The sequence below is a fragment of the Lampris incognitus genome, chromosome 3 (assembly GCF_029633865.1).
Source record: "Lampris incognitus isolate fLamInc1 chromosome 3, fLamInc1.hap2, whole genome shotgun sequence".
Lineage (NCBI taxonomy): Eukaryota > Metazoa > Chordata > Actinopteri > Lampriformes > Lampridae > Lampris > Lampris incognitus.
The window spans coordinates 53315766-53341763 of record NC_079213.1 but is presented as its reverse complement, the minus strand read 5'-3'; the positions used below and the strand labels follow the sequence as shown (position 1 = coordinate 53341763).

At 47.3% G+C, this 25998-nt stretch overlaps 1 protein-coding gene across 1 annotated transcript in view; it reads left to right on the top strand.

Moving 5' to 3' along the window:
• szt2 (SZT2 subunit of KICSTOR complex) overlaps positions 1-25998 on the top strand; it is a 176826-nt gene that overhangs the window by 80339 nt on the left and 70489 nt on the right. The window contains exons 41-48 of the mRNA XM_056276743.1: positions 3035-3173; positions 3338-3473; positions 5267-5387; positions 8204-8356; positions 11829-11931; positions 22053-22167; positions 23892-23979; positions 24474-24592. Coding sequence (XP_056132718.1) covers positions 3035-3173; positions 3338-3473; positions 5267-5387; positions 8204-8356; positions 11829-11931; positions 22053-22167; positions 23892-23979; positions 24474-24592 — 974 coding nt within the window. The remainder of the gene's footprint in view (positions 1-3034; positions 3174-3337; positions 3474-5266; positions 5388-8203; positions 8357-11828; positions 11932-22052; positions 22168-23891; positions 23980-24473; positions 24593-25998) is intronic.

The window sequence follows — 25998 nt, the reverse complement described above, 5'->3', positions numbered from 1 at the left end:
TGTGTTTAAGCCTGTGCTGTCAGAAGGCTTGGATACAACACAGGGTATTTGCATGACGGTGTGTCCTAGACAGAGTTGATCTGCAAGCGGAGTTCAGGTTCTCCACCTGCAAAGGCAATCTTTATCAATTTTCAAGAACTGCTTATGATAACTCCTCATCCTTGGTCTTGGTTGTGTGGCTAATAAAACAATCTATCTATCTATCTGTGGGATGACAAGAAACAGGGCTTTTGTTATCCATTTATAGCTGCCACTGGTCCTTCTCTTCTGCGTGTTTGATCAGCTAAACAACCAATCAGCATCGCCTCTCCAAGAGGGGGACGATCACTACAAGTGAAACGAGGAAGAAGATTAGAAATGACATTTATCTGATAAGACATAGACATATAAGCACATATAAGCATGTGTTCGACAAAACATAATTAAATTGATTTTATTGATGTCAGTTTAGGATAGCAGTTATAGCAATAAAGGAGAAGACAGAAAAAAGAAAAAGATGGGGGGGAAAGGACTCAGAGGAAAGATGTAATCCAGAGTGTTCGATTGAGTCTGTGGCAGATGCTAGTGTCCCCATGTGACGTGTATATGAAGTGTCAACCTGTGAGTCCACATGATTAATCCCAATAAATTGTGGTGTCTTCAGATCCGCTAGTTATCGTAGTGCCTCTGAGCAGCAGACAGGCTCTGTAGCCACCCAGGGGCCCCGCAGTGCCTCTGAGCAGCAGACAGGCTCTGTAGCCACCCAGGAGCCCTGCAGTTGTTCAGATACCCCACGAGAACAGCCGGAATCCAAATCCATGCAATCCCAGAGGAACACCGAGCCCACAGGGGGGCCAGGAGCCCTTAGAGCAACAGCCCCGCACGCCCCCAAGGAGCACAAACCACTCCCCAAAATTACAAGCTGGACTCCACAACCAACAGACCGACATGCCGCCGGACTGCCCATCCAGTGGGCAGGTAGAGGAGGCCCCATGCCCATCCACACTGATGTAGGGCTGAGGCCTACCACACTGCCACCAGGAAGATGCCCCATCCTGCCGCACACACCACAGGAAACCCCCCCCCCCCCGGGGGCAGATAAGGCACCGCCAGCATCTGTGGACAGCCAGCCATACGGTCCCCCAGCCGCCTCCTGCACCTGTGCCGCCCATCACAGAAAAGCCACACAGCGGGAGCTAGTCCGACAGCTGCCCCCCAGCTCACCACCCACCCATGCTGACCCGCAGACAACCCACCCATCCTGATCATCACAGTGCTTATTGTGTGCTCAGGTGGTTTATGGAGTTAAAGTAGCGGGGTGTGGGGGTGTGAGTCATCACGGCTCATCAGGCCTGAACCATTCACACTCCTGCCAAGCTGACCCGGACCTGGTAGTGGGTGTTGTTTGGAGTGTGGTTTGTGTGAATGTTTATGTCTGCTAAGCTAGTGTGATTGGGATTAAAGTTTCAGGACACTGTTGAGGTGCAAGCAGGAGTGGGAGCATTGCGGGCAACATGTCAACCATCCGCCTCGACTCCACCCAAATGGCTTGCACCTCACCTGTCTCGCAAACCCAAGGCCTATCATTTAGTGTGAGTGCTGCCTATGCATTCAAGAACTGGGAGAGAGGTGCAAGACCAACGCAGGAGTGCTGCCAGTCGGAGAGCAGCCAGGCAGACCCCCCTATAGCCAGCCTGCGTCTCATCCCCTGTACTGGAGGGAAACCCACCCGCAGTGACCAGCTGGGGCACTTGGCATTCCACTAAGTGCCTCCAATATGGTGGGCTGTCCTGAACCTTCAGCAGGCTCCTGACCAGGACCCCCCCCCCCGCTAGACACACAAGCCACGGATACGGCTGGCGTCCCCCCACCCGCCAGCCGACCCCCCATCAAGAAGCATTCCATGCCCCGAGACCAGCGAGGAGACCACACTCAGGTGGTCCAGGATGACGACAAAATCCCGCACCTCCCCCGGAGGGCAATCACCACCTGGGCAAATCTGCCCAGGTGCACCCAACCAGGATCAAGTGCCTTTCCAGTGCCCATGATTAGATGGCACATCCTACTGACCCAAGCATGACCCCCTTCCCCTCCATGGCACGCAGGCAGATGCCAGAGCCCTGACATCCCTCCAGCCAGCCACGGGGCCCAACCCTGACCCGGCAACCCGCACCTGCTGCTCCCCAACCTGAGCCCCGAACCCACGAACGCACCATGTACATGCACCCGTAAGCTAGCTACAGGCACCCCCCCCCAAAAAAACCACAGATCCAACCTGCGCCTCCACTGGCCCGGCCACGACAGACCCACATCATCCTGGATCAGAAATGTTTGTGCCCAAGACATTGATAAAAGTAGCCCATATTTCATTAAATGACTCAATTTCACTTTTGGATAATGCCACTACTTTTCCCATTGAGATATATTCCATTAATAGGTGTAGAGAATTTTTTTACTTTTCCAGTCAAGTACAACTGTTTTCTTGGCAAGTGTTAAGGCCATCAGAATGGGTTGCTGGGGTTTGGGTGGTGTTTCTACCGAGGAGAGAGCTCAGAGAAGACAAACCGATGGGCAAACTGGAATGCTGTGCCTGAGGAGAGAGGATGACTCTCCGAAACCAGATTTCTAGATGATTTCTTCTGTGAAAAGATATGTCCAAGGATATGTCCAATTAACGCTTTCTCAGCATGTGGGGAAGCAGTAATAGTATTTAGGTTGTTCCAAACGGCAGATATTGCTGGGAGAGTGTCTGCCTTTGAGAAAGCCTGTTTGGCCTGGGTGAATTATATAAGAAATGACTGATTCAGTTCTGTTTTTTTCGTGTTTTGCCAATGATCTTTTCATCACAAGTAATTAGGCATATGTGTCTGTAACTGAAGGGGAGAGTTGGGTCCTTATTAGCTTTCAGCAAAACTGAAATGAGAGCAGTATTCGTATGTGGAGGCATAAAGGGGGATGATTTAATCTCGGTAACCATTCAGATGAATAGTGGGGGTATGACTGGTCAGAAGTGTTTACAGAATTCCAAGTTCCAATTTTTCTTGTGTGTTAAAAGGTTATGATGGCGGCAGTAGTGACTCTGAGTGTGAGAGTCCCACTTTGGACGAGCAGGAGGGTCAGTCCCCGCTGATGCCTGACTTTTGGCTTATTGTTAAGATTCTCCAGGACAGAGTAGAGGTCTACTCCCATTCCAGGTAAGGTTTAGGCTTTAAAGATGCTCAAAACTTGGAATGTGGTAATTTTTTTGACACAACACTTTGTCTGCTGTGTAGTTTTTTGCCTTTTTGATGAATTTATATCCTTGTATTTTGGTTCTGATTGCATCTGATTTAATTAATGTCTTGCCACATGACTGCAGGAGTGTCAGTGAAGGAAAAGAAGGTGGTGCTGAGGATACGGAAAAGAAAGAAGAAAAGGAGGAGTTGCCTGAGTACTTGGAACTGCATCAGTTGATGGTGCGCAAGATTGGGGAGATCTGCCGAGTAGTCAACCAGGTAACTGCAAAACCTCAATATATGAACACACGTAAAGAGCCAAATATGTCAGAATTTGTCTTGGTATACACTGATCAGCCAAAACATTAAAACCGCTGACAGGTAAGTGAATAACGTTGATTATCTCATTACAGTGGCACCTGTCAAGGGGTGAGACCTATGAGGCAGCAAGTGAACAGTCGGTTCTCTCCCCCCCCCCCCTTCTCCCCAATTGTATTTGGCCAACTACCTTATTTTCCAAGCCATCTCGGTCGCTGCTCCACCCCCTCTGCCGATCCGGGGAGGGCTGCAGACTACCACATGCTTCCTCCAATATACTATGTGGAGTTGCCAGCCGCTTCTTTTCTCCTGACATTGGGGAGTTTCGCCTGGGGGACGTAGTGCATGGGAGGATCACACTACCCCCCCCCCCCCAGTTCCCCCTCCCCCCCGAACAGGCGCCCTGACCGACCAAAGGAGGTGCTAGTGCAGATCCCTTTGTTGGTATGTAATGGAATAGCCAACTACGCTACCCAGATGCCCCTGTGAACAGTCAGTTCTTAAAGTTGATGTGTTGGAAGCAGGAAAAATGGGCAAGCGAAAGGATCTGAGCAAATTTGACAAGTGCGAAATTGTGATGGCTAGACGACTGAGTCAGAGCATCTCCAAAACGGCAAGTCTTGTGGGGTGATCCCGGCATGTGGAGGTCAGTACCTACCAAAAATGGTCCAAGAATGGACAACCACTGCACTGGTGACAGAGTCATGGACGCCCAAGGCTCATTGATGCGTGTGGGGTGCAAGGGCTAGCCCACGTGGTCCGATCCCACAAAAGAGCTACTGTAGCTCAAATTGCTGAAAAACTTAATGCTGGCTATGATAGGTGTCAAGACACAGTGCATTGCAGCTCGCTGCATATGGGGCCGCTTAACCGCAGACCAGTCAAGAGTGCCTATGATGACCCCAGTCCACTGCCGAAAGCACCTACAATGGGCATGTGAGCATCAGAACTGGACCTTGTAACAATGGAAGAAGGTGGCCTGGTCTGATGAATCACATTTTCTTTTACATCATGTGGACGGCTGGGTGCGTGTGCGTTGTTTGCCTGGGGAAGAAATGGCACGAGGATGCACTATGGGAAGAAGGCAAGCTGGCGGAGGCAGCATGATGCTCTGGGCAATGTTCTGCTGGGAAGCCTTGGGTCCTGGCATTCATGTGGGTGTTACTTTGACACGTACCTAAACTTTGTTGCAGACCAGGTACACCCCTTCATGGCAACGGTATTGCTTGATGGCAGTGGCCTCTTTCAACAGGATAATACGATCTGCCACACTGCAAAAATTATTCAGGAATGGGCTGAGGAACATGACAGAGTTCAATGTGTTGCCTTGGCCTCCAGATTCCCCAGCTCTCAATCCGATCGAGCATCTGTGGGATGTGCTGGGAAAACAAGTCCGACCCACGGAGGCTCCATCTTGCAACTTACAGGACTTAAAGGATCTGCTGCTAACGTCTTGGTGCCAGATACCAGAGGACACCATCAGAGGTCTTGTGGACTCCATGACTCAACGGGTCAGAGCTGTTTTGGTGACAGGAGGGGGACCTACACAATATTTGGCAGGTGGTTTTAATGTTTTGACTGATTGGTGTATGTTAACAGACAGCAACAATTTACAGACACATGGCTTGAGAACTCCAACAGGACTAAATTGCAAGACTGTACACAAAGATGTGCATTGTGATTCAGATGTGTGTTCTCAGTGGTAAAGGCTTTCCCTTGCCCGCTGATCAGTGTCAAACCTGTGTACTCCCCAGCGCATGCTGCTGCAGGACCTGCATGACAGCCACATCTGTAACTCTTTGTTGGTGGCTGAGAGCGAGGAGGACATCTGGAAGAACGAGTCTCTCTACAGGCAGCGTCTGACCAATTCTGATGGTTGGTGAATCAACTCTTAAAAGACCACATGAAATTGAAAATGTTGAAATTGAAATTTTACCACTTTTGTGTGCACCAGGTTCTCTTTTGTCTACCATTATGTTCCAACACAATCACAAAAGAATTGCCCTTTTTAATTGTGTCTAAATAATCCTGTGTTTTCTCTTTCTTGAAAAGGCATCAGGTTTATTGTTACATCACTTTGCACGTCTGGGTGGGCATCAAGAAAATTGCCAAGTAGTAATTTGACTTGAATTTCCCCTCCCTTCCGCCACCTTATAAAAATCTACAAGTATGTGTCCGCACTGTGTAATATCAGCATCGCAAGTTGCATCTTTGGCTGTTCAGATCCCATAAAACATGTTTGGCGTTCATTCACTTTGAGGAGTGGAGGTGTTTATGAAAGTTGTCGCCTTTGCAGCCAGCATTTTAGTGTGGGCTACTTTACCAACTGTGTACTGGTAATGACAGGCTTTGTCGTATTTGTTCCCTGAGGTAAACTGCAGTCTCATCGGCGTACATGGTAGAACGTTAGAATGTCAGTCAAATTGACCTCCCACCACTTATTAAACCCCAAAAGTGGTTCTGTTTCCTGTTGAACTGCGTCACATCGTGGAAGCTGATGCCATTTCATGTGGTCTTTGAACAAGTGCTGGTCCCGTTAGCTGGAGTCATGGGTTATTCATATGCACTGCTCAAAAAAATAAAGGGAACACATAAGCAATGCAATGTAGCTCCAAGTCAATCACACTTTTGAGATATCAACCTGTCCAGTTAGGAAGCAACACTGATTTGTGAATCAATTTCACCTGTTGGTAAATTGTCTAATTTCCACCAGGTGGAAATTAGACAATTTGCAAGACAACCCCTATAAAAGGAATGGATTTGCAGGTGGTGGCCACAGACCATTTGCCTGTCCTCATCTTTTCTGGCCGATCTTTGGTTAGTTTTTCATTTTGCTAGTGCCCTCACCACTAGAGGTGGCATGAGGCGGTATCTGTAACCTACAGAAGTTGCTCAGGTAGTGCAGCTCATCCAGGATGGCACATCAATGCGTGCTGTGGCAAGAAGATTTGATGTGTCTCCCAGCACAGTGTCCAGAGCATGGAGGAGGTACCAGGAGACAGGCCAGTACACCAGGAGACGTGGAGGGGGCCGTAGGAGGACAACAACCCCACAGCAGGACCGCTATCTGGTCCTTTGTGCAAGGAGGAACAGGAGGAGCACTGCCGGAGCCCTACAAAACGACCTTCAACAGGCCACTAATGTGCAGGTTTCTGCTCAAACAGTGAGAAACAGAATGCATGAGGATGGTATGAGGGCCCGACGTCCACAATTGGGGCCTGTGCTCACAGCCCAACACCGTGCAGCCCGATTGACCTTTGCCAGAGAACATCTTGGTTGGCAGATTCGCCATTGGCGCCCTGTGCTCTTCACAGATGAGAGCAGGTTCACACTGAACACATGTGACAGACGTGAGAGAGTCTGGAGACGCTGTGGAGAACGTTCTGCTGCCTACAACATCCTCCAGCATGACCGGTTTGCCGGTGGGTCAGTGATGGTCTGGGGAGGCATATCCTTGGAGGGCCGCACAGACCTCTACGTGCTAGCCAGAGGTACCATGACTGCCATTAGGTACCGGGATGAGATCCTCAGACCCATTGTCAGACCATATGCTGGTGCAGTGGGCCCTGGGTTCCTGCTCATGCATGACAATGCTCGTCCTCATGTGGCCAGAGTGTGTCAGCAGTTCTTGTATGTCGAGGGCATTGATGCTATGGACTGGCCTGCACGTTCCCCAGACCTGAATCCAATCGAGCACCTCTGGGACATCATGTCTCGTACCATCCACCAACGCGATGTCGCACCACAGACTGTCCAGGAGTTGACCGATGCCCTGATCCAGGTCTGAGAGGAGATCCCTCAGGAGACCATCCGTCGTCTCATCAGGAGCATGCCCAGACGTTGTAGGGAGTGCATACAGGCACGTGGAGGTCACACACACTACTGAGCCTCATTTTGAATCGTCTTGAAGAATTTCCACAGAAGTTGGATCAGCCTATGTTCTCATTTTCCACTTTGATTTTGAGTATTATTCTGAATCCAGACCTTAATGGGCTAATGATTTTGATTTCCATTGATCATTCTTAGGTTATTTTGCTCTAAACACATTCCTCTGTCTAATAAATAAAGATTTTCAGCTGAAATATTTCATTCATCGAGGTCTATATTGTGTTTTTAGGTGTTCCCTTTATTTTTTTGAGCAGTATATTTGAAACGGAGAACTTCCCCTAGACTTGTTTGCAAATCTTCTAAACTTGCATGCAAATCCTTAGCAGAACAAGGTTCTGTTTTATGTAAGCTGACTGTGAGCCCTCTGCTGTCACTGTGTTAATGTGGACAGTCAACAGACGGCCAGGGTTAAGAGTGGTGAAATGTATACAGGATGAATGGGAAGAGTAGCCATGACAACCCAGTGAAACATCTCTTATAGTGGAGCCATAAACAGGAATAATCATTAGATTTTTTTGACAGCAGCCATTGAACCAGAATTACCAGTTTAGATTAACATAACTGTCATTGATTGTTTAGCACCAGTGTCTATATATGAATTGGTCCTGCCAAGGGGGAGGAAACCACAGGTTTGAGTCTGACTGATTCAACATTTGTGTGTTGAACTGTATGTGTCCACGGAAGCATTATGTTTCTCATCTGATGTCATACTGAATATGCCTCTCTTTATAATTGTAGCTGTAAACAACTGAGTCTCTCTCTCTCTCTATCTGTCTCTGTCTCTCTGTCCCCCCCCCCCACAGACTACAGTGCAGAGGAGAGCTACCAACCCAGAGACTACCTGGCTGCCACCATGCAGTTCGTCCCGGGCCACTTTGCCTGTGACGTGGTGTGGAGCACCATCATTCACATCCACCCACGCCTCAAGATGGGGCCCAACATGGGTGTGTCCAGGGGTGAGTGGCAGTTTGGATAATGGGTCATAGTTTTTGTGTTCTTTAACAATAGGTTCAGTCCCAAAATGGTTATTAGGTTCATTTTAGGACAATTTTAGAACAGAGAAAACTACTGTACACACCCTCTTTGCCATGCCATCCTGACTTAACACATCATTAAACAAGACCAGGTCAAAACCCAGTTTATGGCTGGACTGTGTATGGGCAATGTTTGAAATTGTGGCCAGTTTGTTACAGGGATGGTAGTGTCTATAATGTGAATTCCTGGATATTAAATGTTAATTTGTAGTTTTCTGTAGTGGCCCCAGTAATATTTGTTGTGTACTGAAGTGGCGTATCACTTGACATGGTTAAGTTATGTTCGAGTAAAAAAAAGGTTTCAGGCCATCGGTGAGCATCTGTGGCCCTAGTTTTTGCGGTGTGTACCACACCGTTGGCCCTGGTCGGACCCCTGTTGGCAGCTGTTCAGCCGTATATGGGCATGATGGGTTGTGGAGTTGTGGTATGGTATAGTGTATGGGCAATATAGTATGTAAGCAATATGGTATAATATATGGGCATAGGTTGCTGATTATTCAACCATAACAAAACTCTGTGTAGTAGTGACATACCTGTTGTGCATACATGCTTGTCTCCAATGTTCTGTTGTTGTTCCATTAATTTCTTCTGTTTTTTCTTTTTTCTTTTTTTTGTGCTTTGTTTTCTTTCTTTTTTTGTGTGTGAGTGATGTATTCAAGTGCTAGAAGCTGCTGTGAACTGGAGTCAAATTCCTCATGCGCAAAAGCACACTTGGCCAATGAAATTGATTCTGATTCTTGCAGCTGAATTTAAGGGCCCAGACACACCAAATGGACATCAGAGAACTAGCGGCGATGAAGGCCGACTTTTGCGTCGCCTCACCTCGCCTGCGTCTGAGCCAAAAAGTATTACTTGAGCAAACTGCAAAGACTACAGCCAACTAGCATGTACGTTCTGCACCTGCGTGAGAGGAAATAACTCTCCATACCAGCAGGGGGCGGTAGTCTGTATTTGTCCTCCAAAATTTGAAACTGGAAGACCCAGGACTGCGGATATACAAACGGTAAACAAATCAGCATTTGCTTACCATTTTCACTCAACTCTCGCTCACTACAGACGGTGTGGCGCTATACTACTTCTAATCACTACAGACGGTGTGGTGCTATACTACTTCTAATCACTACAGACAGTGTGGTGATTTTCTACTTCTAATCACTACAGACGGTGTGGTGATATACTACTTCTAATCACTACAGACGGTGTGGTGATATACTACTTCTAATCATTACAGACGGTGTGGTGATATACTACTTCTAATCACTACAGACGGTGTGGTGATATACTACTTCTAATGGAGAACATGTCTGATAAAAACTTGCATATGACACTGGCGTGGTCAGCCCCTGGTCTTTTGGCTGTGGAAGAAGAAAGGGAGAGGTGGAGGCGCAAAATAAGGAGAAATGGGTGAAATCATGGCTATTGCAGCGACAGGCTCAAGGGGCTTTCCTGAACCCGCGTTGAGAGCTGGAGATAAATGAAACCTCCGATTTTAAAAATTCCGCTCGGCTCTTTCCTGTTCAGTGCCTTCTGTGTGGCCTCTTGACTTTATCGTTTGCTTGCTTTTGTAACTTCCGTTTCTCTTCTCGTGCACTGATTTGCTAGGCTGAACAGCCAATCAGAGTGATCTCTCACCGACGGGCTCCGCCGCCGATCAAACATGCTGAATTGGCCGAAAAGCTGCCGACGGGGGTCCGACTAGTGCCAACAGTGCGGGACACACTGCACAAACTAGGGCCACAGACGCTCACCAATGGCCCGACATTGGCCGACAGCCGACCGTCGGCCTGGTGTGTCATGGCCTTAAATCACCTCTTCAGTCTCAACTGACTGCAGGTGTCCTCATCCAGCAATCCAGTGGCATAACAACCGAAAACAAGGATCCGTTTCATGTGCAGATTGCCGTGACTATTAACTGGAGTTACAGTGGCCGTATTAGTCACAGAGGACTGGGGAATAGTCACAACCACAGCATGGAAGATGGCGACACATATACTCATGAATGAAACAATAGTGTCTTGTGTTACGTCTCTCTTCACGAGCAGTCCTGTTGATGAAGCAGTGGAGCTAGTCCATATGAAATTACAAAACAGTTCCACCCTTGACACTGATCAAATGTGTCTGCTCCTGTGTCTTGTGTGTCCTCCCTGAACTCCACACAACAGTCTTCCTTCTTCAACTTACACCATTTGATCCTTGGCTCTGCCTTCACTCTCTTCCTCTTCTTGGTCTCCAAAGTCATCCTACAGACCACCATCCGATGCTGCCTAGCTACGTTCTCCCCTGTCACCACCTTGCAGTCTCCAATCCCTTTCAGATAGCGCCTTCTACATAAGATATAGTCCACCTGTGTGCACTTTCCTCCACTCTTGTACGTCACCCTGTGTTCCTCCCTCTTCTTGAAATATGTATTCACCACAGCCATTTCCATCCTTTTCACAAAGTCCACCGCCATCTGTCCTTCCACATTTCTCTCCTTGACACCATACCTACCCATCACCTCCTCATCACCTCTGTTCCCTTCACCAACATGTCCATTGAAGTCCACTCCAATCACCACTCTCTCCTCCTTGGGCACCCTCTCCACCACTTCATCCAACTCACTCCAGAATTCTCCTTTCTCTTCCATCTCACACCCAACTTGTGGGGCATATGCGCTGATAACATTCATCATCACACCTTCGATTTCCAGCTTCATACTCATCACTCTGTCTGACACTCTCTTCACCTCCAACACGCTTTTGACATACTCTTCCTTCAGACTTACCCCTACCCCATTACTTCTCCTAGCCCCACCATGGTAGAAGAGTTTGAACCCTCCTCCGATACTCCTGGCCTTACTCCCCTTCCACCTGGTCTCTTGCACACACAGTATGCCTACCTTTCTTCTCTCCATCATATCAGCCAGCTCTCTCCCTCTACCAGTCATAGTGCCAACATTCAAAGTTCTGACTCTCACCTCCACACTCCTACCCTTCCTCCTCTCTCGCTGCCTCTGGACATGCCTTCTCCCTCTCCTTCTCCTTCGCCCAATGGTAGCATAGTTTCCACCGGCACCCTGTTGGCCAATGGTACCGGTGGTGGTCTTGGTAACTCGGGCTTCGATTGATCCGGTATGGAAATCTGATTTATGATCCGCATATTTGATTTGGCAAAGACTTTACGCTGGATGCCCTTCCTGACACAACCCTCCCCATTTATCTGGGTTTGGGACCGGCACTAAGAATGCGCTGGCTTGTGCGTCCTCAGTGGCTGGCTTATTGTGATAGTCTTATACCATGCAGTTCAGTGTCTCTCCCTCCACAGCAGTGTGGATTCTGTTGATGCAGTTGTTGTGTTTGTCTTGTAAATTCACTTAATCTGCTGATGTTTTTTTCTTTTCCCCTCCTCATGACAGCCATCCAGGCCCTGCGGTCTGTGCTGAATTCCTTCTGCGTAGTCAACAGGAAGAACATGTTCGTCTACCAGGAGCGCACAACCAAATCAGTCTTCTACCTCAGGTCAGCCTGGTCTCCAGCTAGCCCACACACCCACCCTCTGCCTTCATACGCCGAACTTTAAAACACTTGTGTTATTTGTGTGTGTATGTGTGTGTGTATGTGTGTGTGTGCTTATTGAACTATACTCATGAGGTCCAATCTGAGTTTTTAATCATAAAAGTGATGACACCGTTTGCAAATTGAGGACATTTGGACCAGTCCTGACTTGAAAGGTCTGTTTTGGGATCAGGACTTGGGTCTTGGGTTCGAGGCTCGGGGATGAGCATAACCAGTGGGTGGGACGATTCACACATGTTGCGGTTTGATCCGTGTCAGGACTCAGGGTCAGGATGTGGATTCAGTACGACACAGTGGACGTCTTGGTGAGCAGGAGACAAAACACCGCTGCAGGTCTCTAGTTTCATTTATTTTAAGAATCAGGGCCAACATGCTGATATTATCAAGACACGTATTCACACGTAATCCAAGTGCACAAGTTCTAACAACATGTTGTGCCATCTTTTCTTGTTGTGTAACACAACTGCTTTACTTTAAGACTTTAACCTTTAAAAACTATTAGAATGACCAAGGCGGTCATTGTGACCGTTTTGGATTTTCAAAGTTTAATAACTTGGTGGGGAAAAAGATACGGACCTGCCGCTTCTTGAAACTGCATGTATTTGCATTAAAATGAGTTTTAGATCAACTGCACAAAAGAAGTTATGATAAGATCTACCTAAAACCACCATGAGCGGCAACATGACGGCGGCTAATTTGTGCGTCATTGTGTGCGTCATGTCAGTATTTATGACGTGTGTTGGTCGCGTCATTTCCTTCACAACGTTCAGTTCTCTTTTTTTTATTTCCCCATGTCGTGTTTTATAGCCTTGTTACGTTTGTTGGATCAGCAACGTGTGTTTTCCGTCTTGGTGTTCAGGTGTTATGTCCAACGTGTCTGGCTACAGACGCCGTTACAAACGCACCATGACTACCACCGAGGCGCCGCAGTATTTACAGGCGCTGGACAGCCGCCATTTTAAATTGTTAGAAAAATAGCATTGAAACGATCACGGATGTGTTGACTCGCTAGCCCGTTGGCTAACGGGTCGCACCCTTTAGTCGACGGGTTAGCGCAGTCGCCCTGGTGCGGCAGTGGGAGACCCGGTTTCGCGTCCTGGCTGTGGCGGATTCCCGGCTGCCTCCTGAATTTGCTACAGTATTATAGTTGTTAAAATGTTAATTTTGGTGTCAGTTGTTTCCTAACAGACACACTAACATATGTAATGCATTAACATCTTACCTGGGTGTTTATACACAGCAATTGCCCCCCTGGGGACAAATAAAAACCTGCTTTGACTTTGACTTAACTGGCAGTCATTTTGACCGCCTGTGGTCGTTTTAGGTAGGAGTGAAGCCCCTCGTAATTACACACGGTCTCGCGAAACGGGGAGTGTCTCGAACCGTGACGACCATATCGAATGAGTCGGGATTCGATCCAGTATCTTCCCACCCCTAGCTTTGTGTGTGTGCTACCAAGCTTCATTGGTCTGTACCACGGAAGTGAATCGACGTTGTTTTCGCCACCAAAGCCAGTAACCCACAATGTCCACCCAGCCTACCTGTCCTCACAAGGATCTGGGGTGGCCGTAGCATGGTAACCCAGGAAAGAACCCTCTGCACCTTAACAGACCATTTGACCAGAACGACATAACTCCATCAGTATAATGTATATAACCTGACTTTGATGCTGAGCTGCTTGTTTGTTTCCTCCATTTACATGACGTGTGCAACTAAGGACGGGAGTTTGATTGACTCTGTAGTGTGACAGTACATGGTAGTTAGGGCTGCAACTAACGATTATTTTGGTAGTCGACTAATCTGTCGATTATTGTTTCGATTAGTCGACTAATCTAACGATTATTTATTTCACACCCTCCATCTCTGCTTCCTGAGGGCGCGGATCCTCATCCGGGCTCCAGTGCACGTTTTACCTCACATGCTTAAGTCTGCACACTTGTGAATGTCGCCCTGTGTCTCTCTGCCTTAACATAACATGATCCCATAGCGAATTAAAATAATAACTCATGGAACATTTGAATTTGGAACTTGTTTTGGAGCTACTTGTTTAATCAAATGCATCATCAATCATAATTAAAACTAAATAAATACATTAAATAATACAAATGAAAGTAAATGCATTATCAATCATAATAAAAACAAAATAAATAAATTAAATCATACAAATTAAAGTGCAAGTCAAAACGTAAAGATAATGCGCAAATAATGTTTTAAAAGTAACTCAAAATAGCAGCCTCTGCCCCAGCACCGCGGTTCTGATGGGGCTGTTAACCTGGTCCAGGAGGGGGACGTGGATCCACTCACTAGGCTCCACCATCTCCAACAGGAGGGGAGAATGAGTCAGCTCAGACAGACTTGTAGGTCTTTTGTTTGCTGTGTGTGAGTGAGAGGAGCTGTATGTGTGTATATGTGTGTCTTACTCTGATCTCCTGCAGTTCATAAACACTTTAAATTGCAGTGCAGGAACGTGAGCATGTCGACGTGCTCTGGAGTGAGGCTGGCTCTTTTCTTTGAGGCGATGTTCCCAGCTGCTGAGAAGAGACGCTCAGAGGGAGTAGAAGTAGCTGGAATACACAAAAACCATTTGGCTTGTGATGCAAGGGTTGGATACTTTGCCTCATTCAATTTCCACCAAGACAGGGGACTCTGTCTTTGAGAGGGGCTGCTCTCCGAAGTACGTCAGCACTTCATTACTGATCGCTTGGTTGCGCGCATCCTGTTCATCATTGGTCTCACTGTCACTGGCTGTTGAGTCACATCCAAGCAGTGAATCGAGAGCTGAAACAGACCTATTTGTAGTTCCCTCAGCTGAGTCTGTGGCATCCTTGTCAGCTGATGCTGCTGTGGCTTCTTCATTCCCACTGGTGTGCTGGTTATTCACAGTACTCCCATCCTTGGACTGTGGGGCCAGAGCTTGTACTTTATTCTGAACACTGAACCTCTCCTCTGGTGTCAGGAATTTCAGTTTTCGAAATCGTGGGTCTAGTGCAGCTGCAATGATCTGTTTGCTTGGGTCATCATCTGTGATGGTGACCTCTCTTGACCAGCGTGCAGTGGTCTCCTCTGAAGCAGCCGCCTGGAAGGCCTGCACAGGAGCTGTATCATAGGCAGTGTGGGTGGACTTCAAAAGCCCTCTGACTAGTGGAGGCAGGGCGGAGACTGTCACATAGCTTTCACCACTCAAGTAGACAGTGGCACATTCAAAGGCCTGGAGAGCTTTGACCAGTTCATCTAGCAGGGTCCACTGATCAGCTTTGAGGTCTAGGTATTGTTTCCCTCTCTGTGTTACTGCCGGGTCAGACAGAGTCGCAGTCAGTGGCCATCTCTGTTCCAGCATGCGAGTCACCATATAATAGGTGCTGTTCCACCTGGTAGAGACATCTTGGACAAGTTTGTGTTCCGGGGTCCCCATCTGTTTCTGCTTTGTCTTAAGCTTGCTTGAAGCCAGTTCGCTCCTTTTCAAGTGCTCGACGAGACACCTCGCTGCTCCCAGTGCTTTACTGATCTGAGGGTGTTTCAGTGCACGATTGATCACCAACTGTAAAGTGTGGCCTGCACAGCGGATAGACACCCACCCATGTTTTTCCTGCAAGATGTTTGCAGCCAGTACGACATTGGAGCCATTGTCATGAACAACTGCCACAATCTTGCTTGGAGGGATCTCAAACCTTTCCACAGCCTGCTCAATCCATGCAGCAATGTTGGGTCCAGTGTGCCGTTCTTCGAGTGGCATGGTTGTAAGGCAGAAGCTAGTGAGCTCCCAGTCATCACTTATAAAGTGACAGGTGATGCCAAGATATGCCTCTGTCGCGACACTGGTCCAGGCATCAGTTGTCAGGGCAATCTTGTTCTTGGTTGCTTTAAGAGCATCTTTAACCTTACCAAAAGTAGCTTCATACTTTCCCTCCATAAGCTTAGTAAAATGAGTTCTGGAAGGTAAGGTGTAACCTGGATGGAATGTGGTGACCATCTGCTTAAATCCCCCATCTTCAACCATGGATATTGGTCTCATGTCATTGACGAGCATGTTGAGGATGCTCTCTGTTAAGACTCCAGCCATTTGAGGGGTGCATGAGCCTCTCTTCAGGATGAACTCATCCACACGCCTTTGCTTAGTACTAAAATAAAAAGAGAACAAAACAGAAAGCTGTATTAATTATCATCACAAGTTGTAGGCTATGGTATCAGTTTATCTTAGTGTACTGCCTAATACCAATTAAACCATTTAAATGAATAAATATCTTACAACTGAATTATTGATATGCTCCAACCCAGTCTAACTAGCTAACGCTACGACAAGCTACAGCTGATTAGAGCGCACTGGGAAAGCTAGTTGACTGTCTAGGCTACAGACAGCTCACGTTAGCACCGTGTCGTGTTTTTGCAGACTGCAGATTGACTAGCTAAGTAAGATAGCTAGCTAATGTTAGATGGTGCTAACGTTCCCCGTCTCTGCAGTCTTGCCTGCGCTTTAGCCCAAAAAGTTAAATTTTTTTCAACTGAAAAAAAAGAAACCTAGAGCCCATAGCTTAAGTTACTGCAGAGTCAGTGAATGTTAGAACTCGTTAACATTTAGCTAACGTTAGCAATCTTAACTTAGCTAGTTAATACTCCAGTCTGCAAAAACACGACACTCGGTGATAAATGACGGAGCTAAACAACTCTAAGCTGTAGTGTGCTATGCTGCAAGCTTGGTGCTGTTTAGCTAATGTTACATACAGCTCGTTGGTGGATACGCAGAATCCACATAACTGAAATAGCGTTCGCTTAGCAAGCATCACCCTTGAGACGTTCTGTTTTCCAACATGTAACTTAAGCTAACGTAAACATTACGATACTGTGGCTAACTAGCTAAACTTACCCATGATCCGAAGTAGCAATCATCGTGGCTCCAGGGTGCTTGCGTTTCAAATGCTCGTGCATCGCCGTAGTGCTGCTGTGGAATGCCAATTCGGCTTTGCATATTCTGCATTTAACTGACTTCTTTGGCTTGTCATCTGTGAAATACTCCCAGACTTTTGATAGTCTCGGTTGTAATATTTGCTAGTAATATTTGATTTGCTAATGTCCCTTACGGCTTTCCGTAGCGCCACAACAAAGTCACGTGATGTACGTAACAACGTCAGTCGGAATCCGGTCGGTGAATAAACACCCAGCACGAGAGAAGTCGTCCTTGCTTCATTAATGTTATAAGTTAACATAGCCAGAGGGCACAGATCATTACATGGTGTCAGAGTAGCGGAGTTTAAATACCCAATATGGATTCGTACGGCGTTCCAGCTCCACGGATGGACTGGGAATCGGCGAACTTACCTGAAGCATGGAGACGATTTCGACAAACAACGGAGCTAATGTTCACGGGCCCCCTGCGCGGGAAGAATGAAGAGGAGAAATGCAGCTACCTCCTGCTCTGGATAGGGGAAAAAGGGCGCGATGTGCACAACACTTGGACACTCAGCGGAGAACAAGCCAAGAAGCTAGAAACGTACTACGATAAGTACACTGAGTACATCACCCCCAAAGCAAACCCGATTTATGCCAGATATAAATTTCATGAAAAGATGCAGGGAGAGAGTGAATCCTTCGAACGATTTGTAACTGAGCTAAAGCTCCTAGTCAAAGACTGTGGCTACCCAAATGCCGACGAGATGGTCAGGGACCGCATCGTGTTTGCCACCAACTCACCCAGAGTGAGAGAAAAGCTACTTAGCCAGGGAGCTGAGCTAACGCTAGAAAAAGCCATAGATGTAGCCCGCTCACACGAGCTAGCAAAGCAACAGCTAACGTTTATGGGCCAGGGCAGCACACATGAAACGGTGCACGCATTAGGCAGAAAGACTTACAAACCGAACGCACCCAAAGCAGCTAACGCTAACTTCAGACAAAGGGACGTTAGCACCGCCGCTAGGGCGTGTAGCTATTGTGGAGGGCTACACGGCGCTAAAGCCACTTGCCCAGCTAAGGGTAAACAATGCATTAAATGCAAGAAGCTCAATCATTTTGCTAAAGTATGCAAGTCTAGCTCCCAGGGACAGACAAAGTACTACCGCGGCACAGTACATGCCGTCGGAGAGAACCCAGAAGAGTACACCACTGACAGAGAGCAGGAAGAACTGTACTTCGACAACATTACAGTGGAGAGCACCGCTGTGGGAGAACAGACAGAGCTGTACATAGACTGCATCTCAATAGAGAACAACGGAAAAAGCAACGAGCAGGCTTACGTAGAGGTTGGAATTGGCACACCTCCACAGAAGGTAAAGTTTAAACTAGACACTGGGGCACAGGCCAATACTATTCCCACCAACCTGTTCCAGGCGCTGTTCAAAAATGTGACACTGAAACCAGCAATACACAGACTCACTGAATATGGAGGAGGCGCGCTGAGCGTGAAAGGCACATGCAAACTCAAATGTAAGTACAGAGACAATGCAATGATGCTGGACTTTTACGTCATTGACACAAACGCCCCACCAGTCATGGCAATGAAAACATGCCGTGACCTAAACTTGGTAAAAATAGTGATGGCTGTGAGCGAGGAAAACAATGTCACATCACAGAGCATAATGGATGAGTATGCAGATGTTTTCCAAGGAATAGGAGAGTTCCCAGGCGAGTGCACCTTCCGCGTCACACCAGATGCAACGCCGGTCGTCTGCCCGCCACGCAGAATCCCCATCGCCCTACGCAGCAAACTGAGGGACGAGCTTGACAGCATGGAGAAAGGCGGCATAATCTGTAAGGTAACAGAACCCACAGAATGGGTGAACGCACTCGTCATTGTTGAGAAGCCAAAGACAGGCAAACTTAGAGTGTGTTTAGACCCCAGAGCTCTTAACAAAGTGATACAACGACCTCACTACCCCCTCCCCACGCTGGAGGACGCCACCACAAAGCTTGCTGGAGCTGAGTACTTTAGCGTGTTAGACGCGCGGTCAGGCTATTGGGCCATCAAACTGAGCACTGAATCCTCAATGTTGACGACATTTAACACAGTGTTTGGCAGGTATCGTTTCCTCAGACTGCCATTCGGAATCGTGTCCGCTCAAGACGAGTTCCAGAGACGCGTGGATGAAACATATGAAGGATTGGACGGTGTGACGGCCATAGTGGACGACATACTAGTGTTCGGCAAGACTAAAGAGGAACATGACCAGCGTCTCAGAGCGATGCTGAAGCGCACAAGGGAGCGAGGGGTGAGGCTCAACCCCGACAAGTGTCACATATGCGTGTCCGAGGTAAGCTACTTCGGCCACACGCTCTCACACGAAGGCATCAAACCAGACCCACACAAGGTGAAGGCAGTCAAGGACATGCAACCCCCACAGAACAAAGCAGAGCTGGAGACAGTCCTCGGCATGATCAACTACCTCGCCAGATTCGCTCCACACCTCTCACAGATAAACTCACCCCTCAGACAGCTTCTGAAACAGGACAGTGAGTTTGTGTGGGATGCAGTCCACGACAAGGCGTTCCAAGAGATGAAGAATCTCATTACACAGCACCCAGGTCCAGTACTCTCATATTTCGACCCGCAGAAAGAGCTGCGACTCCAAGTGGATGCATCCAAAAGTGGCCTTGGGGCTGTCATGCTCCAAGATGGCAAACCAATTGCCTATGCGTCCAAGTCACTCAACAGCACTGAAGAAAACTACGCACAGATAGAGAAGGAGCTCTACGCTGTGGTCTTCGGCTGCAAGAGATTCCACGAGTACATGTATGGACGAAAAGTGATTGTGGAGTCAGACCACAAGCCTCTGGAGGCAATACTAAAAAAGCCACTGGCAGCAGCACCACCCCGGCTGCAACGGATGATCCTGGCGCTCCAAAAATACGACATCCAAATCATCCACCGCCCCGGTAAGGACATACCGGTGGCCGACACACTGTCACGCAAGTCAATAGAACACCACGACAGTGACCTACAGGAAGGGATGGAGGCCCAAGTGCACACAGTCCTCAGCAACATCCCTGTGAGCGACACAAGACTCACAGAAATCAAGCAGGAAACAGCGCAAGATCCACAGCTCACCGCACTCAGACGAGCCACACTCACTGGCTGGCCAGACACAAAGAAAAAGTGCCCGCCCAGCATCCAGGAATACTGGAACCACAGAGCAGAAATCTCAGAAATGGACGGTATCCTGTTCAAAGGTGAGAGAATCATTGTCCCCCAAAAGCTTCGCAAGGACATGATACAGCGCATCCATGCCAGCCACCTTGGCGTGGAAAAAAGCAAATGCCGAGCAAGAGACTTACTGTTCTGGCCTGGCATGGGGAAACAGATCGAGGATGCGGTAGCAGACTGCAGCATATGCCAAGAACGGCGCAGCGCAAATGCAAAGGAACCAATGATGTCACACGCCATACCCGAGCGGCCGTGGCAAGTGATAGGCACAGACCTATTCACATGGAACTCACAGGACTTCATAGTCACTGTGGACTACTACTCCAGATTCTTCGAGCTAGAAAGACTTTACAGCTGCACCTCATCTGCCGTCATCATGAAGCTGAAAGCAGCAATGGCTCGACACGGAATCCCCGAGACTATCATCAGCGACAACGGTCCGTGCTACAGCTCTGGTGAGTTCCGCAACTTCTCACAGACATGGGGTTTCTCACACACCACCACAAGCCCCCACTACCCACAGAGCAACGGCCTCTCCGAGAAGACTGTCCAGACGGCCAAACGCATCCTGGACAAATCCAAAGCTGAGAACAAAGACCCCTACATGAGCTTACTGGAGTATCGCAACACACCGGTGGACAACCTGAAATCACCGGCACAGCTACTGATGAGTCGGAGGCTGCGGTCCATTCTCCCATCAACAGCAAAACACCTGCAGCCACAGATCGCCAGTCAGGAGGATGTTCACAAAAGGAGAGAGGTATGTCAACAGCGCCAGCAGGCATACTACAACCGAACAGCCAAACCTCTGCCCCACCTGCCCGCAGGCACACCAATCCGCTTCCGGCAGGAGGATGGATCCTGGAGACCTGCAACTGTGGAAAGACCAGCGAACACAGACAGGAGCTACCACATCCAAACCAAAGAAGGTCAGATCTACCAACGCAACCGTCAACACCTGCGACAAAGCAGAGTGAACACTCACACTACACACACACACACTTCACAGCAGACTGTTACCAGCGCTAACAACAACACACAAGCCCATCAGCAAGAGCATGCTGAACCTCCAGACACGAACAATCAGCGACAACCAGACACACAGCCTGGTTACACCACGAGGTCAGGTCGCACGGTCAAACCAAGACAAATCCTTGACTTATGAATGTAAAAAAAAAAAAAAAAAAAAAAAGATGAAATGTTATTACGGTGTCACATTTAGACAGGGAAGGAAATGTTTTACACTACTTTGTTGCAGTCCAGTTATATAAGAGTTCCATTTTCATATTCTTTCTTATTAAGATTGTATTCGTTTATAAACGTGCTCAACGTGGTCTGTATCTCTGCAGAGAAAGCAGCACTTTTCAGAAAAAGGGAGATGTAATATTTGCTAGTAATATTTGATTTGCTAATGTCCCTTACGGCTTTCCGTAGCGCCACAACAAAGTCACGTGATGTACGTAACAACGTCAGTCGGAATCCGGTCGGTGAATAAACACCCAGCACGAGAGAAGTCGTCCTTGCTTCATTAATGTTATAAGTTAACATAGCCAGAGGGCACAGATCATTACATCGGTCTCGCTGGTTTTTGCTCTTCATTAGCCTCATTCGCTCTCCTTTCCGCCATCGTTCATACGCTTTCTTCTTCTCTTCGTCGTTCATGCAAAATGCAGTTATATCAGACGATGGAAGCGATACTGCCCCCAGCACTTCCTATAGGGCATTGCAGTTTTAAATGAACATTTGTGCGGTTTTGAGTTAACGTTACTGGCTCTGATTGTTTTTATACGACGCGTCGAAGCTAAAATTCTGCGTCGACGACTTTTTATGATCGACGTCGTCGATTATGTCGACTAATCGTTGCAGCCCCAAGGTAGTGTGACAGTACATGGTAGGAACCTCAGTGCCCTGAGTTGTCCCTGTTCCTCCCCCCCAGGCTCTGTGAGACGTCCCAGACAGGGAAGTACTCAGACATGGACGGCACTCTCCACATGGTCCGCTCTGTTGGGCTTGCCCGGAGTCAGGAACCCTTAAACTCAGAGGACGTCACAGTAAGATCACTGGACATGTGTTTTGACACCTGGCTCTCGCTGCAAGTATTCCAGGTGTAACTGAATATGGTAATACTGTTTCATTATGTCATACTGAGATAGTATTACTGTTTCATTATGTCATACTGAAATAGTATTGCTGTTTTATTGTCATACTGAAATAGTGTTACTGTTTCATGATGTCATACTGAAATAGTATTGCTGTTTCATTGTCATACTGGAATAGTGTTACTGTTTCATGATGTCATACTGGAATAGTGTTACTGTTTCATGATATCATACTGAAATAGTATTACTGTTTCATTATGTCATACTGAAATAGTATTACTGTTGCATGATGTCATACTGAAATAGTATTACTATTTCATTATATCATCAGCAAAGATTTAAAAATGTTCAGAAATAATCGAGAAAGTTTCACCTTTGGATTAGCAATATGTCACATTGTTAAAGTGTTTGGGTGTCTGGGTGGCGTAGTGGTCTATTCTGTTGCCTATCAACATGGGGATCGCCAGTTCAAATCCCCGTGTTACCTCCATCTTGGTCGGACGTGCCTACAGATACAATTGGCCGTGTCTGTGGGTGGGAAGCCGGATGTGGGTATGTGTCCTGGTCGCTGCACTAGCACCTCCGCTGGTCGGTCGGGGCGCCTGTTTGGGGGGGGGGGACTGGGGGGAATAGCGTGATCCTCCCATGTGCTACGTCCCCCTGGTGAAACTCCTCACTGTCGGGTGAAAAGAAGCGGCTGGCGACTCCACATGTATCGGAGGAGGCATGTGGTAGTCTGCAGCCCTCCCTGGATCAGCAGAGGGGGTGGATCAGTGACCGAGACGGCTCGGAAGAGTGGGGTAATTGGCCAAGTACAATTGGGGAGAAAAAGGGGGGAAAATCGTTGATGTGTCGTTTTCTACTGTGTCAGTGTGTGTTTTTGTTAACTGTTTTTCTTCTTGAAAATGTCGCGTGTGTCAGAATGGGTGCAGCGGCTGTGTTTCCTGATGTAAACGTGTGCATGCTGCGGTGGGCAGATATTACCCTGCGCTGCTGATGTAAATTAACAGTGAATTACTTCTGTTGTTGTAGTTTGTATTTTACTATTAATACACCAGATGTACACACATGTTATGTTATGAGATGAGCCATCACTGACCATCACAAAGTAAACTGATGGTGTCTTATACTTGGTACCTTTTGGACACATAATGTTTTTCTCTTTGTACAAATTAGACAGTTTTTAATTAAGTACTTTTACAGTATTATGTATATTTTCATGGGTTACTATGAAGAGAAATACACAGAAATACACCATTATCATCTGAAGTCAGTTTATTTGTAGGACATGCTAGTTTATCCACTGTTTACTGTAGCAATGAGAGGTACATTCATAATATTATATGTACTGAGACTCCACTCCCACTCACTGTCTATCTATCTATCTATCTATCTATCTATCTATCTATCTATCTATCTATCTATCTATCTATCTATCTATCTATCTATCTATCTATCTATCTATCTATCTATCTATCTATCTATCTGTCTGTCTGTCTGTCTGTCTGTCTGTCTGTCTGTCTGTCTGTCTGTCTGATTCACTGTCTGTCTGTCTTTTTGACTGACTGTCTGTCTGTCTGTGTGTCTGTCTGACTGACTCGCTGTCGTTCTATCTATCCACTGATTGATTGATATGTATCGTGTATTGATCTGTCTCTCCCTCCCACCCTACTCAGGGTTCGAGGTCTTCTCTTGAGGGTTCTCGGCCTGTTGGACAGGTGGACAAACACATCCTGCTGCTGGTGCACGGAGTGGGAAACGCCGGTAAGGTAGAAGAGGGACTTCTTACCAGCTGGAACATTAGATGCGGGCCATAGTGCTTTCTTCAGCCCTCTAGGGGGCAGTGTTGTACCAGGAGCCTCTGCCTCGCCTGATCAGAAACACAAGTCAGCCTGTCTCAGCCCAAGAGGGACTCATTCAGAGTCTTCTCATGTCCGTTCTCCTGTTCATAGATATTGTTTGTTTTGTTGCTTAAGTTGAAGTGTTTTCAAAGTGTGTTTGGTCATGCTTTTTTGGTAGGTGGACAAGAGAAGGTTCGAGCCACGACACATGATACATTAAAATGTATAAAGATGCCGAAGAGAGAGACAGCTTAGTGTTATAACGCTACTTCAGTAACATAAATCAAATATGTTGAAGTAAAGAGCAGACTGACTTCAGCCAAGCCCCACCCAAATTTTGTAGCACTGACCAAACTATCTCTAAACCTGGTCTGTGAGCCTGTAAACCCCGCTGACATGCTGTTACCATCTCTTCAGGTCAGGAGATCACAGACGAGCTGGTCAAGGTGCTGCGTAAGCGTCTAGACGAGACCACCCTGGACATCATCACAGTCATGCTGGTCCGAAACTGCAAGCTGACCCCAGCTGATGTGGAGGTAAATCCTCTCAGCTTATCCAGGCCCTGCACATTTCAGACCACAGCCTGGGCGTGGTGTTTAGGGGGAAACATTTTGTTTTTGGATACACACACCTGATTTTTCAACCTGTATTCCCTGCTTGACTCACGTTCCTGCTCTTGAGCTGTCAGTTGATTTAGTGGTGGCAATGAATTCATTTTTGTTTTGTTTTTTTGCCTTCAGTCCAAAACCAGCACTTGTTGTTGCCATGTGTTGGCTGACTTCCGGCACGGGTGATCTTCCATAGATGAATTATTTTATCATTACTCCTCTTTGTGTTATTTAGTCTTATTGTCCTTAAACCCTCTCACAAAGCCCAATTTTACCCCACTCTTCCGAGCCATCCCGGTCTCTGCTCCACCCCCACTGCTGATCCTGGAGGGCTGCAGATTACCACATTCCTCCTCCCATACATATGGAGTCACCACCCGCTTCTTTTCACCTGACAGTGAGGAGTTTCACCAGGGGGACGTAACAGGTGAGAGGATCACACTATTCCCCCTAGTCCCCCCGCCCCGAACAGGCGCCCCGACCAACCAGAGGAGGCGCTAGTGCAGCGACCAGGACACATACCCACATCTGGCTTCCCACCTGCAGACGCAGCCAGTTGTGTCTGTAGGGCGCCCAACCAAGCCAGAAGTAACATGGGGATTCGAACCGCTGATCCCCGTGTTGGTAGGCAACAGAATAGACCACCACACTACCCAGATGCCCCACTGTTTTTGCCTTAGAAAAGTGCTATGTAAAGAAAGTTCTTCTTCTTCTTCTTCTTCTTCTTCTTCTTCTTCTTTTGAATTTTATGACGGTTGGCATCCATAAGTGTTGTATTACCGCCATCTGCTGGAATGTCCCTTGCCACTTCCATTCTGACACTGCCATGGCATGTGTGAAAAGGCGCAAGATGGGAACGTTCCTGAACATGGCAGCATGTGTGGACAGTGACGATCACTAGCGGGGCATGAAGGGCTCTCCCAGTAATTTACTTGGACTGAATGTGAAAGGCATTTAAGAAATACTCACCTCTCCCAAGATACCTACAGCGGATTTAAATCCAACGTATAATCAAGACTATCGTCCAAGTTATCGCCAATAACATTTTTTATATTTCTGACCAAACTATGATGTGGAATTTGTTTCAATACCTTCTTTGTTTAAGCACCTCCCATAAAACAGCTTAAAGGATCTTTTTGGTCAGAGAAAAGCTCGAAAATACAGAGGCCTTTCATTCTGTCTCCATCACCTTTTCATCCATCCAGCCAGCCATCCATCCATCCAAGCTCATAATAATAATAATAATAACATTAGTATTATGAAATCTCATTATAATGACTACAGTTAGCATGCTATGTTTGGATGCTGTTCACTGCTACGTGTTGCTGTAACTT